The 17,488-nt window shown below is 49.8% G+C and overlaps 2 protein-coding genes across 4 annotated transcripts; one reads left to right on the forward strand and one right to left on the reverse strand.

The window, feature by feature from the left end:
• Window positions 1-61: 61 nt before the first annotated feature.
• On the forward strand, window positions 62-13,805 carry GBA2 (glucosylceramidase beta 2). 3 transcript variants are annotated; one of them, XM_012463323.3, is made up of 17 exons: window positions 62-946; window positions 5,176-5,267; window positions 5,451-5,566; window positions 8,021-8,239; window positions 8,558-8,797; window positions 9,015-9,117; window positions 9,281-9,434; window positions 9,520-9,645; window positions 9,843-10,015; window positions 10,228-10,332; window positions 10,539-10,646; window positions 10,745-10,896; window positions 11,016-11,122; window positions 11,274-11,416; window positions 11,496-11,611; window positions 11,708-11,899; window positions 12,200-13,805. In XM_012463323.3, exons 1-17 carry the CDS (start codon window positions 588-590, stop codon window positions 12,464-12,466), a joined length of 2,772 nt encoding a protein of 923 aa, XP_012318746.1. In that variant the 5' UTR covers window positions 62-587; the 3' UTR covers window positions 12,467-13,805. The 3 variants fall into 3 exon arrangements, with proteins under 3 accessions (XP_012318746.1, XP_021527202.1, XP_012318747.1); XM_021671527.2 differs by lacking the exon at window positions 12,200-13,805 and adding an exon at window positions 12,043-12,193 and having other exon boundaries at window positions 334-946; XM_012463324.2 differs by lacking the exon at window positions 8,021-8,239 and adding an exon at window positions 8,285-8,398 and having other exon boundaries at window positions 507-946.
• Window positions 12,642-17,362, reverse strand: CREB3 (cAMP responsive element binding protein 3). The gene is made up of 9 exons (XM_012463325.3): window positions 17,017-17,362; window positions 16,776-16,923; window positions 16,637-16,704; window positions 16,434-16,523; window positions 14,449-14,555; window positions 14,297-14,365; window positions 13,518-13,602; window positions 13,336-13,420; window positions 12,642-13,254 (listed from the first exon to the last, which is right to left on the reverse strand). The coding sequence occupies exons 1-9, from the start codon at window positions 17,152-17,154 to the stop codon at window positions 12,920-12,922; spliced, it is 1,125 nt and encodes a 374-aa protein (XP_012318748.1). The 5' UTR covers window positions 17,155-17,362; the 3' UTR covers window positions 12,642-12,919.
• Between the last annotated feature and the right edge of the window lie 126 nt (window positions 17,363-17,488).

The following is a 17,488-nucleotide window of genomic DNA, read 5'->3' on the forward strand; positions in this document are numbered from 1 at the left end:
TCCCTTCGGTCCCCCACCCCTCCGCGGAGCCCCTTCCGGCCGGAAGCGCCCAGCTGGCCAAACCGGAAAGGGCTCGGGTCGTCCTGGTGCCCAGAGTCACCTTCCCACGGGCTGGCACCTGGGCGCGGGCGCTCCCCCGGAGCTGGCCGGCGGGACCTGGCGCCCAACCCTGGGGGACCCGGTGCCGTGGCCCAGCGGCCCGGCCGAGGCTGCCGCGAGGTCCCGGGGGCGGTGCCTTGCGGGCCGGTCCCGGGGGCGGTGCCTGGTAGGCTGGCCCCACGGCTCCTCCCCTCGCCGCGGGCCCAGTGGCTCTTTGACCGGGCGAGCTAATCAATGACGACGAGGCCCGACCCTTCCCGTCCAGGACTTACAGAGACTACCGAAGGAGAGTCCAAGGCGGCTTCATTGCTGTCGCTGCCGCCACTGAAGCAAGAGCTCCCCGGCTCCACAGAAATCCCAGCTCATCTAAGCATTCCCCAGCGCCCGACCCTCCGCGACCATACCTAACAACCACCGGCGCCCGCATCTGGAATAGGCTGGCGAGATACTTAGTATCCGAGGGCTCCGGACCTGGGGCCATCCAGGTCATGGGAACCCAGGATCCAGGGAACATGGGAACCTGCGTCCCAGCCTCGGAGCAGATCGGCTGTGCCAAAGAGGATCCACAGGTTTATTGCCCTCAAGAGACTGGCAACACCAGGGATGTGCAGGTTACAGACTGCAAGAGTCCCGCAGACAACCGACCCCAAAAAGAGACAGGCTGCTTCAATCCGGAGGACTCTGGGCAGCTGATGGCTTCCTATGAGGGTAAAGCTATGGGCTACCAGGTGCCTCCCTTTGGCTGGCGCATCTGCCTGGCTCATGAGTTTACAGAAAAGAGGAAACCCTTTCAAGCTAATAACGTCTCCCTAAGCAACATGATAAAGCATATAGGCATGGGCTTGAGGTGAGTAGACTCCATTGCCTAGAATGCCTTTGGCTTCACTTTGTTCCAGCTCAAGACTTCTAGCAGAGGTGGGAAAGGGTGAGAAAGCAGTTGGGCTTCTTGTCCTAGTGAAGTGGCCCCTATCCCTGGCATATTAGGACTGTGGTTTTGGATAGTGAGACCAGGTCACATCTCTTTGCAACCCCCTTCCTACCAGTATTTTGTCTTTTTAGAAGGAAAGGGTAGGAATATTTGGTCATACAGTCAGCCTTTCCTATTCAGGCTCCTTCTCACCTACTGGTTCCAATGACTTCCCTCTGGGATTAGCTATACTTTGTGGCAAAGTAGCAAAGGATAATCTGGTTGCTATGATACTAACACATTGTTGTTTTATTTAGGAGCAGGGGTGGTCTCAAACCCTTATTTCCCGTGAGCAGCTGGGGCATTCTCTGTACCTCATTAAGCACACTGTTAGTCCCAACATGACTGCTTCTTTCCTCAAGCTTTAGCTCCAGGGAGTAGGTGAGAGCCTTCCTGCCCTCAACTCTAAGAAGTGATAAGAAAGTGCTGTCACTCTATTCTGGGATAGAGAGCTCTTGATATTAAAAGTCATTTATCAGAGAGGCATTGCCATAGATGTAGAACCCCTCTAGGTCCCACTGAGTTCAAAGACTAGTGATGAGGAGCCATTAACAGGATCAAGTAGATGAGGACAGAAAGCATCACCCTGAGGTCATCCTGACTCAGTCTACACAATAAACACGGAACTAGGGAGGGAGGCATAAAGCTTGGGAAACCCTGCCCTGACAGCTTCTAGAGTAGGAGACCCTTCCTTTCCCCAGTCAGTGCTGTGGGGCTGTGCTGGGGAGGTCAGTTACCTAACCCCAGCCCTGGGGAGTGGGAAGGGCCTGGTGCTGCCTGCACACTTGGCTCCTTTGTTGGTGCCTGTGGGTGGCCTGTAGCACAGAAGAATCATCCCTCCAGGCTGCTTCTGAAATCAATTCAGTCCAACTTTGACCCCAAAAGCTTTTGGGTCAAAATAGGATCTAGAGTACAGAGAGAAGTACATTGAGTTGCATGTGGTGGGGACAATGAAATCAAGAAAAGATGGGCATCCTAGCCTCTTAGGCCCTAAATATGAACGAGTCATAGAGGCCTGAAGCTGTGTTCAACCTCCGGACCCTGGCTCCCCATTCCAGGATAGAGTGGGGGTTACTGAAACAGGACTTTGGGAATGAGATGAGTTCCTGTAAGGAGAAAGCACAGGTGAGACAAGGAAGAATTCTAAGTGATAACTCTTGAGTTGGGGTTGAAATTGTGGAGAAGGCCAAATAGGTCAGGAATGGTCAGGGAGTGAGAGAGCTCCTACGCCGGACCTGAACTGGGGGCACTCTGACCGGGAGCTCCAGCAGGACAGAGTTCTCTGGGCCTTACCTTGGTAAGAGCTCAATTTCAATTGTTCTCCCTTCCAGCCAGAGTCCACTCATTCAGTAATTATTTATTGAGTGCATGTTCTGTGCCAGATAGTCCTTTGTTCTGCCTATCCTCATAGATTGCAGTTACTCTCCCTGGTTGCCCTAATCCTGGGCCGCACCCTCCCTCTAGTTTCTGGCCTCTAGTTTCAAAGTCCATCTTTCTCTAAGCTGGCAGAGAGGATTCTCCGCCCTGCTGTCATCCCCTCCTTTGTCTTCCCTCCTTCTCTTTCCACCCCTAGAATGTGCTATCCCTATTCTTTTTTTTTTTTTTTTTGAGACAGAATCTTGCTCTTGTTGCCCAAGCTGGAGTGCAATGGTGCCACCTCAGCTCACTGCAATGTCTGTCTCCTGGGTTCAAGCAATTCTCCTGCCTCAGCCTCCCGAGTAGCTGGGATTACAGGTGCCTGCCACCATGCCAGGCTAATTTTTTTTGTATTTTTAGTAGAGACAGGGGTTTTACCGTGTTGGCCAGGCTGGTCTTGAACTCCTGACCTCAGGTGATCCGCCAACCTCAGCCTCCCAAAGTGCTGGGATTACTAGTATGAACCATCCACGGACTGCTGTCCCTATTCCTTAATGACATTTCTCCTCCTCTGCTCCAGTCTGTCTGTTATCTCTCTTGTGCTCCATTGTTTGTATGTTCATTCATTTGTAAATTTGGCAAATATGCATTAACTGCAGACCATGTGTCCTGCCAGGTGCTTAGACCTGAGGGTAATATTCAACTAGCCTTTGTCATTGTCCTGTTCCCCAAGGAATTTAAAAATATGTCAGCCCCACATGAGGAACATTGAAATAGCAAGACAATGTCTGATTAGGAATTGAGATAAGTTTGTATATATGAGTAATAATCATACCTGTACTATATGGCTTTCTTATCTATTATGTCATTTGATCATTCAACCATTCCATGAGATAGCTGGAGCAGGTGGTAACCCCATTTTGTAGATGAGGAAACCAGGACTCAAAGGCTTACTTACCCAATTACTTGGTTAAAAGTGGTGTGACTGGCTGAGCGCAGTAGCTCATACCTGTAATCCTAGCACTTCGGGAGGCTGGGGCAGGTGGATAACCAGGTCAGGAGATTGAGACCATCCTGGCTAACACGATGAAACCCCGTCTTTTCTAAAACTACAAAAAAATTAGCTGGGCGAGGTGGCACACGCCTGTAGTCCCAGTTACTCGGGAGGCTGAGGCAGGAGAATCGCTTGAACCTGGGAGACGGAGGTTGCAGTGAGCCAAGATCACACCACTGCACTCCAGCCTGGCGACAGAAAGAGACTCTGTCTCAAAACAAAAAAAAAAGTGGTGTGACTGAACAACAGCGGGCATAATGTGGTTAAGTAGGGAGGAGAGTGGAAATGGGAAAGAGTCTGGCAGGGCAGGGGCTACTTAGTGAGGACTCATCTGGAATGAGAATTTATAGGAAATAAGATTAGAAGATAGGCTGGGACAGATGTCAGAGCCTTAAAAACAGAATCATTTGCCTATTGAAAACAGCCTCAATCATTTGCCTTTTGGATATAGGTCTGTAGCAAGCCCAGGAAAATGTTGGGGTTTTTTTGAAGGCTTTACTGAGATATTATAAGACAGCAAAATCAGAAAGCTTCACAGTTTAAATGCTGAACTTAAAAAAAAAAAAAGACTTGAAATACCCAGAAATAAATATAAAAACACTGTCTGTGGGTGAGATGATTTTTTTCCCCTTTCACCTTTCATAATTAGAAAGAAAAATAATCATTTTAAAAAGAAGAAAGCCAGGCTGGGCACAGTAGCTCACACCTCTAATTCTAGCACTTTGGGAGGCCAAGGCGGGCAGATCACCTGAGGTCAGGAGTTCGAGACCAGCCTGGCCAACATGGTGAAACCCCGTCTCTACCTAAAATACAAAAAAAGCCGGACGCAGTGGCTAACGCCTATAATCCCAGCACTTTGGGAGACCGAGGCAGGCAGATCACCTGAGGTAGGGAGTTCGAGACCAGCCTAACCAACATGGAGAAACCCTGTCTCTACTAAAAATACAAAATGTGCTGGGCGTGGTGGTGTATGGCTGTAATCCCAGCTACTTGGAAGGCTGAGGCAGGAGAATCACTTGCACCTGGGAGGCAGAGGTTGCAGTGAGCCAAGATCGCGCCATTGTACTCCAGCCTCAACAAGAGGGAAACTCTGTCTCAAAAAAAAAAAAAAAAAATTTGCCGGGTGTCATGGTGGGCACCTGTAATCCCAGCTACTTGGGAGGCTGAGGCAGGAGAAAGGAGAATTGCTTAAACCCGGAAGGTGGAAATTGCAGTGAGCTGAGACCGCGCAACTGCACTCCAGCCTGGGCAACAAAGAACAAAACTCTGTCTCAAAACAAACAAATAAATAAATAACAAAAATAAAAAGAAGAAAGTTATCCCAAGCAGCCTATGCCTATTTTAGAGGTAGGGGGTTGGGAGTGGAGGCTATAGGCCAAGAAACCATAAATGGCCCTTTCGACACCTCAGACAGAAGCTCCTGATGTTGGAAGTAAAGCAGTGGTGGAGCTAGAGAGGTAAGGAGAGATCAGAAAGCCCCTTCTAAGAACAAAGGAGAGAAACAAAAGCAGCCCTATACTTCAGCTGGGGTGACTAGGAAGATGAAGGGACCTTGAACTGTAGAGAAATCAAGAGGAAGAGAGGTTTGAAAGCAAATGTCCTTGGGACATTTTATGGGAGGTCACAGAGTGACAGGTGACTACAGGCTGTGCAACTGCCTACCTGCCCCCTTCCACTCACATTGCCTCTTGCTCCTCAGGTACCTGCAGTGGTGGTACCGGAAGACCCAGGTGGAAAAGAAGACACCTTTCATCGACATGATCAATTCTGTACCCCTAAGACAAATATATGGTAAGCCTCACCCCATGTCTGCCCTGCTCAGGGAAGGCCCAGCCTCCAGGTCTAGGCTTCCAGGTTATGCAAATTGTACTGTTCCATCTCCTAGGTTTTCAGAGGAACCAGCCTTTATAGTCTAGAAAGAAATGGGCTAATTTTCCTCTCCGAATACCCCACTAACCATCCTGATTTCTCTAGGTTGTCCCTTGGGTGGCATTGGGGGAGGCACTATTACCCGTGGCTGGAGAGGCCAGTTCTGTCGTTGGCAGCTTAACCCTGGAATGTATCAGCACCGGACAGTCATCACTGACCAAGTAAGAGCCAGTACGTGGAGAGGCCGGGACAATACCTCCCCAGGCCAAGAAGGAAGGACATCTTGGCTAGTGTAGGGGGTAGCAGTTAGATGTGAATATGATTTAATCCAGTAAGTACTCTCAGGATGCTTCCTGTGTGCCCAGCCCTGTGCTAGGATGTACTATAGGAATAAGACACACACAGAGCACACGTTCCTTGAAAGAGTAAACAGCCCTGGCATTTCTCTAGTAAATGCCTCCTGTCTGCCTCACTGCTCCAACCCAACTAGCTGAGCCAGCCCTCAACCACAGAAAATGCAGAGAATTCCCAAATCACTTAACCTGGCTGAAAGAGCATTTGGTAGGATTGGAAAGGAAAAGAAAACCAAAAGTCTATAAACTCATGGGGAAAAAAATACATGTAGTACAAAGTATTTTCTCACCCTGATTGAGGAACTTTAAGCAAAGTTCAGCTCCTCTACTGATCACTCCCCTGGAGGTCTCTCTGGCTTAGGGTCTAAAAAGCTCCTTCTCTTCCAGGCTTAGATCTCTAGCTTTCTTCCCTTTTCTGAAGCTTGACTTTTTTCCTTTTGCTCCTGCATCACATCTGGGCCTTAAATTGCCAGAAGTATGTGTCCTGCCTTTCATCATGTCACTCTAGTGACCATCCCTTTTGAGTTGTCTAGGAAGTTCCTCTTTCCTGGCTTGAGCATCCAGCCTCATCTTCAAAGGAAAAATGACTAGCAGATCTTTAGTCCAATTAATGACAGTGCGCTTCCTGGTTCAGGTTTACCAGCCCTGCCTATGTCCCAAGATCCCTCTCTGCCTCATCCCTTAGGTATCCTGAGGCAAATTGTTTCCAGAATTGTGACTCCACAATTAAAGTAATTATTGCATGCTTAACATGTGCTAGACACTGTGCTAGGCTCTTTGTATATTGTTAAATATTAAAAACAATCCTACAAGGCAAGTACCACTATTATGCTCATTTTGCAGATGAGGACACTAAGATCCAGAGAGGTTTAGTAACATGCGCAAGGTCACAAGGTTGGTAAATGGAAAGGCTGGGATTCAGAACCATTTCTCTCTGTGGTGAAGAGCTTGTGGTCTTAACTATTATGTACCATTGCAACAAAAAGAAAAATTACTGAATACAATTGTCCTTCAGTATCCATGGGGCGGGGGGGGGGGGGTTGGGCCCGTGACCCATTATCCAAGGATGCTTAAGTCTTTTATTTGAAATGGCATACAGTATTTGCAAATAACCTATGCATAACCTTCTATATACTTTAAACCATCTGTAGATTACTTATAATATCTCATACATTGTTATATAAACCTTTGTCATACTGTGCAAGAAGTAACGTGTGTATGTATTCGGTACAGATGCAAATTTTTTTTTTGAATATTTTAGATTCAGTTGGTTGAATCCACTGATGCAGAACTGACAGATACAGACAGCCGATGTATACAATAAAAATATTTGGCATAGTTTGAACCAGGGAAAGGGATATTGATCCCTCATAGCTCCTACCATCCAATAGCTTAAAGTTTTTTTAAGAAAATAAGACTTAGGGGAAACGGAGACTGTGAGACCACATCAGTGCCAAAAGGAGAGGGATGGATAGTGCACTGCAGAAAAAGGGACAGCGCCGCAGATTTCGCTCATTCCCTCCACATACATGCCTTCTGAAGAAGGGTGCATCAGTGAATTAGAAAATGTCCCTACCCTCAGAAGAATCCATAGAACAGTCAGGGACACAGAATGGTCAGCCAATACATTTTAACATAATTCACCAAATGCTAGAATAGAGGGGGAAGGGGGCACACAGAATGACTCACTGCTAGAGGAAGAAGAGCAGGAGGAAGAGATGGCATTTGACCTAGGCTTTGAAGGATGAAAGGTTTCACCACATGGTGAATGAGCATGAGCACAGGCATGGAGGAGGGAATGTAGTATGCTCAAGGAACAGTGAGTATTTTTATATGAGCAGAATGTAGGTGCTTGAACAGGTAATGAATCTGATGGGCAGGGAGAGGCCAGCTCAAGAAGGGCCTTGAAAGCCAAGTAAGAGTTGAGACTTTAGCCTGAGGGGCATGGGGAGTCACGGAAACATTCTAACCAAGGACTAACATATCTTCATTTGCCTGTGAGAAAGATCACTCTGCTGCGACCCAGATGAAAAGGAGCACAGAAAAAGCATGATATTGGTTTGGGCTTAAATGACACAGAAAAAGCATGAGATTGGTTTGGGCTTAACACCACCATAGTGAAGGGAGAGAAAGCTTAGGAGATAGATGGAGGGGGAGGCAGCAGGACTTGGTGATTCACTGAGCTTGGGGGATGACCTGAAGCTGATAGTGCAGTGGTAACAGTTGCAGGCTCTGAAGGGGGAGGAGCTGATTTGAGGGGAGGGAAGACTTAGTTTGTGGTGCTTGTGGGTTACCCCGTTCCAGCCTATCTGCCCTCTTAAGTTCACAGTGTGCCTGCGTCGGGAAGGGCAGACTGTGTACCAGCAAGTCCTGTCCCTGGAGCGCCCAAGTGTCCTGCGCAGCTGGAACTGGGGCCTGTGTGGGTACTTTGCTTTCTACCACGCCCTCTATCCCCGAGCCTGGACTGTCTATCAGCTTCCTGGCCAGAATGTCACCCTCACCTGTCGTCAGATCACACCCATCTTGCCCCATGACTACCAGGTGAGGCCCCCACATCTGTATCTTCCATTGCCCTCCCTTCCCCAGGACCTGCCTCTGCTAGAAACTGCATGGCCTGTGAAAGGGAGGTTGGAGTCCATGAGCATCACACTGGCTTCCCAGAACCACCGCCCAATTGGTTCTGGTCTTCTATGTCCCCTGGTAGGCAGCTTGCCTGGGAATACGGGGAGACACAAGTGGACAAAAGAGTACACTGGGGAGTATTTGAGTCAGGTCCCTGGTGCGCCCAGGACTGATCCTAAGAGAGTGGGGTCAGGAGGGGCTCTATGGGATTGTCTGAATCTAACCTTCTGCCCCCAGGACAGCAGCCTGCCTGTAGGAGTCTTTGTATGGGATGTGGAAAATGAAGGGGATGAAGCTCTAGATGTGTCCATCATGTTTTCCATGAGGAATGGACTGGGGGGTGGAGACGATGCCCCAGGGGGTTTGTGGAATGAGCCCTTCCATCTGGAGCGTGATGCAGAAACTGTCCAGGGGCTGCTGTTGCATCATCCAACCCTTCCAAACCCCTACACAATGGCTGTGGCTGCACGAGTCACGGTAAGGAAAGAGCCTGCCCTATACCTTAGCCCCTGAATCCCACCCTCAGCTAGCCCCTGTACCACCTCCACCCCAGCATGGTCACTTCATTCACCCTCATCATAGCCTGTAAGCCCCTGGGGCCTGGGAGGTGAGGGTAAGTAAGAGGAGCAAGGGAGCTAGCCGGGATTCAGTGTACTTGTAGAGCCTGCCCTCACAGTCCCTGGCCCCTTCACAGGCAGATACCACGGTAACCCACATCACAGCCTTTGACCCTGATGGCACGGGGCAGCAGGTGTGGCAGGATCTACTTCAGGATGGACAGCTGGACTCTCCCGCTGGTGATGGGGGGTCTGACTGGGAGATGGTGGGAAGAGAGGTTGTCCCTGTCTTGGGACCAGGGGTGGGAGGCCTGGTAATGAGTAGGCCTTGTTTCCATGTTAGGGATCCCTATCCCTGGGGCTGAAGCAGCTCCTGTCCTGAATCCTCTTGTGCTTCTCTCAGGCCAAAGCACCCCCACGCAGAAAGGAGTAGGTGTTGCTGGAGCTGTGTGTGTTTCCAGCAAGTTGCGACCTCGAGGCCAGTGCCGCCTGGAGTTTTCACTGGCTTGGGACATGCCCAGGATCATGTTTGGAGCTAAAGGCCAAGTCCATTACAGGTGAGGGGACCAAGAAAGTATAAGGATCCAAGGCACCGGGGTTCTGACCTGGGGCTTGTGTTCATCCATTTCTTTTCCACTCCAGGCGGTATACAAGGTTCTTTGGCCAGGATGGAGATGCAGCACCTGCCCTCAGCCACTATGCACTGTGCCGATACACAGAGTGGGAAGAGAGGATCTCAGCTTGGCAGAGCCCAGTACTGGATGACAGGTGCCAGTGGGGCCCATCTCTTTCCTTTCTCCTAGGCACTCACTCCAAATGGGACTCCTCGATTCACTCTCCACCCACCGAAGTCAGTAGACTTGCACGGGGATTCGTTTGGTGCTGCCACTCTGCTGAATCCCAAAATCCTTTCTATCGTGGGAGGTACATGTTCCTTAAGCCATTTCCTCCCCCACACTCCCCAGATCGTTGCCTGCCTGGTACAAATCTGCGCTGTTTAATGAACTGTATTTCCTGGCCGATGGAGGCACAGTATGGCTGGAAGTTCGTGAGGACTCCCTACCACAGGAGCTGGATGGGAACATGTGTCACCTCCGCCCCACCCTACGGGATTACGGTCGATTTGGCTACCTTGAGGGTACAGGATGCTGGTGGGCTGGGATATGGCAGGCCATCCCCAAGGCAGGATGATGGATTTGCCTACGCCAGGGTATTGGTTAGGGTGAGGGGGTAAGGGATAGGTGTGGACTGGTGACAGTGTCCCACCTCCAACTCTAGAGGACAAGCTAGAGAGGAGTTTGAAGGGGAAGCGGGAATTCTGACAACAGTGTGTCTCATTCATTCCTCCAGGCCAGGAGTACCGCATGTACAACACATATGATGTTCATTTTTATGCTTCCTTTGCCCTCATCATGCTCTGGCCCAAACTTGAGCTCAGCCTACAGTATGACATGGGTGAGGGTCCCTTTTGTGCCACTTCTGCCCTCTTGGCTGCCCATACCCCTGAACTTCTGTGATCCCTCAGATTGTCTCTTCTTTCCTTTCCCTTCAAACCTATCTGCATGCTGCTTACTGGTTCCCCACTGGGGTCACACACATGGCTCTGTGCCCCACCTAAAGCCTGCCCATTCCCTGCCTCCATTGTGTGTCTGCTCCCCTAGCTCTGGCCACTCTCAGGGAGGACCTGACACGGCGACGGTACCTGATGAGCGGGGTGATGGCACCTGTGAAAAGGAGGAACGTCATCCCCCATGATATTGGGGACCCAGGTAAAAGTCCACCACAAGGTCAGCTTCCCTCCCTCAACTTTTGCACCCTTTACCCTACCCACCAATGCAAATGACCCAGGTCCCCTCCTTTCCCACAGATGATGAACCGTGGCTCCGGGTCAATGCATATTTGATCCACGATACTGCTGACTGGAAGGACCTGAACCTGAAGTTTGTGCTGCAGGTTTATCGGGACTATTACCTGACGGGTGATCAAAACTTCCTGAAGGACATGTGGCCTGTGTGTCTGGTAAGGGATGCACGTGCAGTGGCTAGTGTGCCAAGGGTATGGCTCATGTTTGGGAAGAGCCTAGCTGGTTGTTGCCTTTCCTCAGTACCTAGATCTTCAGTATCTTGGTCCCTCTCTAGGCTGTGATGGAGTCTGAAATGAAGTTTGACAAGGACCATGATGGACTCATTGAAAATGGAGGCTATGCAGACCAGACCTATGATGGATGGGTGACCACCGGCCCCAGGTTAGCGAGTAGGGGTTTCCAGGAGGCCTGAGGTGGGAAATTGGGCACCAAGGGATTGTAGGGCTCAAGAAAGAATGACTCATTGTCTGTTACACTGCATGGAAGCGGCTGAAGCTATCAGTCTGACCCCCAAACCCATGTCCCTGATCAGTGCTTACTGTGGAGGACTGTGGCTGGCAGCTGTGGCTGTGATGGTCCAGATGGCTGCTGTGTGTGGGGCACAGGACATCCAGGATAAGTTTTCTTCCATCCTCAGCCGGGGTCAAGAAGCCTATGAGAGATTGCTGTGGAATGGTGAGTTCAGGGAGCCTAAGTAGTCTTAAGGCAGCTGTGGGGACAACAGGAGCCTTACTTTGCTCTTCCTCGACTCCAGGCCGCTATTACAACTATGACAGCAGCTCTCAGCCTCAGTCTCGTAGTGTTATGTCTGATCAGTGTGCTGGACAGTGGTTCCTGAAGGCCTGTGGCCTAGGAGAAGGAGACACTGAGGTGAGAGAGTGTAGGAGGAGCCAGAGAGAAAACTGGGTTTTCCCTGGAGGTGGGAAGTAAGTATATGAGACTGTGTTCCTGCCCTTGCCCCTCCAGGTGTTTCCTACCCCACATGTGGTCCGTGCTCTCCAAACTATCTTTGAGCTGAATGTCCAGGCCTTTGCAGGAGGCGCCATGGGGGCTGTGAATGGGATGCAGCCCCATGGTGTCCCTGATAAATCCAGTGTGCAGTCTGATGAAGTCTGGGTGGGTGTGGTCTACGGGCTGGCAGCTACCATGATCCAAGAGGTAATGTACTCCCTTTCCCATCTCTCCACCATCTATATCCTGGCCCAGAAAACTTCCTCAGCCACCACATTTCTTCAAGGTATAACCCAATGACATCTTATCCATCCATAAAGCCTCCCATTTTTCCTTGGTATGCATTCCAGCTCCTGCCTTCAGGCTTCTGTCTGTGGGTCACAGTTATCTCCCCCACTTGCTGGGAGCTCCCTGAAGGCAAAGACTTTACTGTCTCCATCTATCTAGTGGAAGTGGCTATTCAGAGGGTGCCAAGTTAGTATGTATAACTGTCATCTCTCCCAACAGGGCCTGACTTGGGAGGGCTTCCAGACAGCTGAAGGCTGCTACCGTACCGTGTGGGAGCGCCTGGGTCTGGCCTTCCAGACACCAGAGGCATACTGCCAGCAGCGGGTGTTCCGCTCACTGGCCTACATGCGGCCACTGAGCATCTGGGCCATGCAGCTAGCCCTGCAACAGCAGCAGCACAAAAAGGCCTCCAGGCCAAAAGTCGAACAGGACACAGGACTAAGGACAGGTCCTATGTTTGGACCAAAGGAGGCCATGCAAACCTGAGCCCAGAGTGAGCCCTCTGAACTGTGGGAGGCAAGCGCTAACATCCCAGCCTCCAGCCTGGCCTTTCCTCCTTCCCTTCTGAACCTCCTGCAGCCCTGAGCCATCAGGACAATCATACCCTTTCCCTTCTCTCCACCCAACTGTGCCAGTAAATGGGGGTTGAGGATAACCCAGGCAGCATTAGAATCACTTATTTATTTCTTTCCTCACCCCTTCCCTCACTGCGTGAAATGTTCAGGGAGGTCAGTTGATTTCCCCAGGTACATTCATGGGGTGACAGACATATGGCTACAAATAAAAGACCCAGAAAGCCAGTAAGTGTGGTGTGTTTGAGCCCTCAGTCTTTCTGACAGGGCACAGAAGCTACAGCCAGCCCATGCCCACCCGTTTTTATTCGGACACAGATGGGAGCTCCCCATGCTCTTGCTGAGACCCCTCCACATATCCTCATATCTAGCCTGAGTATCTGTCCTGCAAGATGACAGAGGGGCTACGGGTAGGAAGCCATCCCTGCTTTCTTGTGAGATTTGCCTGCAGGAGGAGGATGGGACCTCGGCAGAGAGGCTCTGAGAAGAGGTCAGGGAATAGCCACTCCAGGGGAGGCTCTGCCCTGAGAGCCTGAGACATGTAGTACAGCAGGCACGAAGAATTGCCAGGGGCCTGGAGTACATGGTCTGAGCCGTCCAGCCACTGGTGTGTGCTGTCTTTCAGCACCTCTGACTGCAGGGTAGGCAGCTCCAGCTGGTAAGGGTCCTCACTGGGGAGGGCACGAAGCTGGCGGAACAACACTGAGGAGACAAAGAATCTTCAGAGGCCAACTCAGGCCTCTCCCCTTGCCCATGCCTGAGAGCTATCCTTAAGCCTTTTACCTCCATGCTCAGCTGGCAGGCTCCCTCTTGTGTCAGAGGAGTACATAGCAGGTACCAGGAGAAGGCAGAAGGAGAATAGTAGGACCTAGAGCACAGAAAAAAGGAGATGAAGAAGGGCTCTGGATTGCACTCCTGTCCCTACCAACTGAGCAAAGGATTTCTCCCCTCATCACCATCCTCACCAAGACACAGGTGCTGCTGCTGCTGGTTTTGTTTGATATCTCGATCACCATGGCCTGGAGTTTCCTCAGTTGATCTAGAAGGGACCTAGAGGAAGAGGGGGGCCAGTGGTGAGCATCCTCTGGCCTGGCACCCTAAGACACAATGAAATTCCTGTTCAGGACACCTCCATCTCTGCACTGGATCCTCTCTCTCATTTTCATTCTATTTTTGCAAATGACTTCTTCGTCTCTGTGGACAAAATGCCTGAAGTTCCTCATTAAAACAAAACAAACAACAAAACCCAAAAACCTTCTCTGCCCTGACTTAACCTCCTTTGCAAATATCATCAGTAGTTCCCCATTGTCTGATCAGCTATGCACATAATCCTCACCAGGCATTCTCTATGTTCTCTACTTTCTGGCCCAGCTCACCTGTGTTAGAGTTCCAGCCCAAGAGGACTATATTGTATTCTCTCTGCCTAGAATGCTTTCCCATGGATTCCCAACCCCAGAATCCTAACTACTATCAAAGCCTATGAGGTCTTTCTTACCCCCTTTCTCTTTCTTGGTACTTATTCTTAGTTACTTATAAATGTATTCCCCACTACTGTATTCTTAGTTACTTTTAAATGTATTCCCCACTACTACGAGCTTCTTGGAATCAGAGACCTAGTGAAGGCCAGGCACCAGACCTAGCATTTGAGAGCTGCCCAGTTAGAAATCAAGTGTAAGGCAAGGGAAAGAGTGAGAAAGCATTAAATGAGGGGCACAAGAAGACAGTGGTTTGGAGGGATTCTTACAAATTCTGTTCCTCCAGAAGCTGTACTTTGTTCTGAAGCTCCATATTCTGGGCTGTGTATTTCAAGACCCTGGGGGAAATAAAGATATGGGTATGTGACCTGTATCCTCCCTTCAAAAACCTAACACAACTGAGTCTCTCTCCCTTTCATACCTGCTCTCTAAACCCCCAACATACACCTTCTTCTTCCTGCGGCTCTCTTGAGCAGATCTTTTATTTCGAATCTTCCTTCGCACACGTTTCAGAATTTTTTCCTCCATCTGAAAGGAAACAGGGAAAGGGATATCATGAGAGGGACTCTAGACCAAGGAGCTGAAAGGCAACTGAGATCAATCTCTTCCCAATGCAGAAATCCCTTCTACAGCTTCCCTGACCAATAGGCATTCAGTTTCTTTCTGAATGCCTCCACGGACCAAGTGTTAACCCTAACAAGCCAGACCATTTTAAACAATTAAAAAAAAAATTGGTCAGATGTTTGAGACTAGCCTGAGCAACATAGTGAAACCTTGTCTCTACTAAAAATAAAAAATTAGCTGGGTGTAGTGGCATACACCTGTGGTCCCACTACACAGGAGGCTGAGGCAGGAGGATGGCTTGAGCCTGAGAGGTCAAAGCTGTAGTGAGCCATGATCTTGCCACTATACTCCAACCTGGGCAATAAAGCAAGAACCTGTCGTTAAACAAACAAACAAAACTTTCTTATCCTGAACCAACAGCTGCCTCCTTATAATTTCTATCCATTAGACTTACCTAGTATCTCTGGGGCCAAATAGAATGAACTGTGTTAGCTATTTTAAGGCACTTAACATTTCCTCAGAGCTTAAAAAAAGAAAAAAAAAACTTAAACAAAATTTTTAACATCATCTCAGGATAGACTGCATCCTCTTAATATCTGTCAAAGATGGGCTCAAAATTGGACATTAAGATGTGCTCTACCCAGTATAAAGGAAAGCAAGAGAGTCACTTGTAGAGGCAATAACTCTATTCCTACAGTCTCCAAATTCCATTCACTTTCCTAGTAGCCACATCACACTGCTGACTCATCTTGTATTTTGAAGAAATTAAAACTCCTCACTTTGGTAGCCCCAGGTGGGTAGATCACTTGAGCCCAGGAGTTCGAGACCAGCCTGGCAACAAGGCAAAACTCCATCTCTACTAAAAATACCAAAAAAGATTTTGCTGGGCAGGGTAGTATGCACCTGTAGTCTCAGCTACTCGGGAGGCTGAGGTGGGAGAATCACCTAAGCCCAGAAAGTCAAGCCTGCAGTAAGCCATTATCACACCACTGTACTCCAGCCTGGGCAACAGAGCAAGACCCTGTCAAAAAGAAAAAATTCCTGGCCGGGCGCGGTGGCTCACGTCTGTAATCCCAGCACTCTGGGAGGCCGAGGCGGGTGGATCACGAGGTCAACAGATCGAGACCATCCTGGTCAACATGGTGAAACCCCGTCTCTACTAAAAATACAAAAAATTAGCTGGGCGCAGTGGTGCGTGCCTGTAATCCCAGCTACTCAGGAGGCTGAGGCAGGAGAATTGCCTGAACCCAGGAGGCGGAGGTTGTGGTGAGCCGAGATCGCGCCATTGCACTCCAGCCTGGGTAACAACAGCGAAACTCCGTCTCAAAAAAAAAAAAAAGAAAGAAAGAAAAAGTTCCTGTAACCTTTTTATTAATGAGCACTGATTTCATCATAGTATCACAGTACTCTGCTTGTGAAGTTGCCGCTCATTGCTTAAAACTTAAAACTCAGGATTTTACATTGATTCATGTCCTGCTTAGTCCACCCCTGTTGAACTCTAAACATTTTTACCATTCAGCAAGAGGTGGATTACTATCAAGCTAATGAAGTGTCAAGGCCCTTCACTTACACAGTCCTTTCCAAGGCCCAATACTAAGTTGCACTGATAATTTTTTTTTTTTTTTTAGGCAGAACACCAAAATTTGTATAAGCCCAACAAATACAAGTATCTGCCCTTGCATCTAGCACATTAGGTACCTACCCCAACTTCTTATTAGCAACAAATCTGCTAATTTTCTCACATCAATCCTTTTTTAAAGTTATTGATATAAAGTTAACAAAACTGGCCTACTTGGGATTCTTACTCCCTTTCAGCCTTTGCTCAACCAATGAGAGTCTTACCTTAGTGAGAGGAAGTGTCTCAGGCAGAATAAGCCCCTCCTTCTCCAATAGACTCTTCTCCTCATCTGTCAGTACCAACCTAACAGTCTCCTAGGGTAACAAGAAAGTGGGCAGCAGTTGCATAGGGATGTCAGAGAGGAACGGGGAATCCTGCCCCACCTGGGGAATGTGAGAGTAATCTTCCTGAAAATCAAATGAAGTACCTGCTCTGCCAGTTCCTCCATATGCTGTGGAGTCATCTGGGTCTCCTCTTTTCCAAAGCCCTCACCCTCTGCAAAAGGGAAAGTATGAATAGCCAGGCTCATGAATCCTCTCCTCCCAGCAAACGTATTTCAGACCCACCTAGATCCATAGAGACAGCTTCCTGTGGGAGGGAGTAGGTGTGGTCGTGGTGAACAAGGCAGGGGTTGGAGGAGCTGAGAACGTTCAACGATGCTGGGGGACTCAGCAGTGAGCTCAGCAAATCATCTACCTCCCAGTCACTCGGTACCTGCGCAGGGTTCCAATGAACAGGCCTTGATCTATCACCATCCCCTGACCTCATGGACATCCCATGCTTTCCCCAGTCACAACCCCAACCCACCTCAGAAAGCGGCAGCTCCCAATCCAGTGGAGCCCTCAGGGCCTCATCGTGCGCCGTCCCCAAATCTCCACTTTCCTCTAGCAGGAAGCCCAGCAGGTCTTGGTCACCAGGATCCAATTCTAGCTCCATTTGGGACATCTACGTAAAGGGTGGGCCACGGGGCCCCAACGTCCGAAGCCCAGACACAAGCCCCAGGCCAGCTGTCGGCCTCTGGCACTTATCCACCGCCCCTCTACGGCCGGGCTTCCCCGCCGGGGCTTTCCGTAGCCCACTCCGGACCCCACTCCGGACCCACCTCCCAGGCTCAATTCTCCTCAGCCTCCAACGCAGCGAAAGTGACGCACCCCGCCCCGTGGCATTCTGGGACTTGGAGTTCTCTCCAACTGGGTGGCGGCCTGGGTGCCGCGCCACGTCCCAAGGGCTATGCAAATACAGGGGACGGCCCTGCTGTCGCCTCGCACCCCGAGGGCGG

Source organism: Aotus nancymaae, unplaced genomic scaffold (assembly GCF_030222135.1).
Source record: "Aotus nancymaae isolate 86718 unplaced genomic scaffold, 86718_ANA_hifiasm-v0.15.2.pri h1tg000003l, whole genome shotgun sequence".
NCBI lineage: Eukaryota > Metazoa > Chordata > Mammalia > Primates > Aotidae > Aotus > Aotus nancymaae.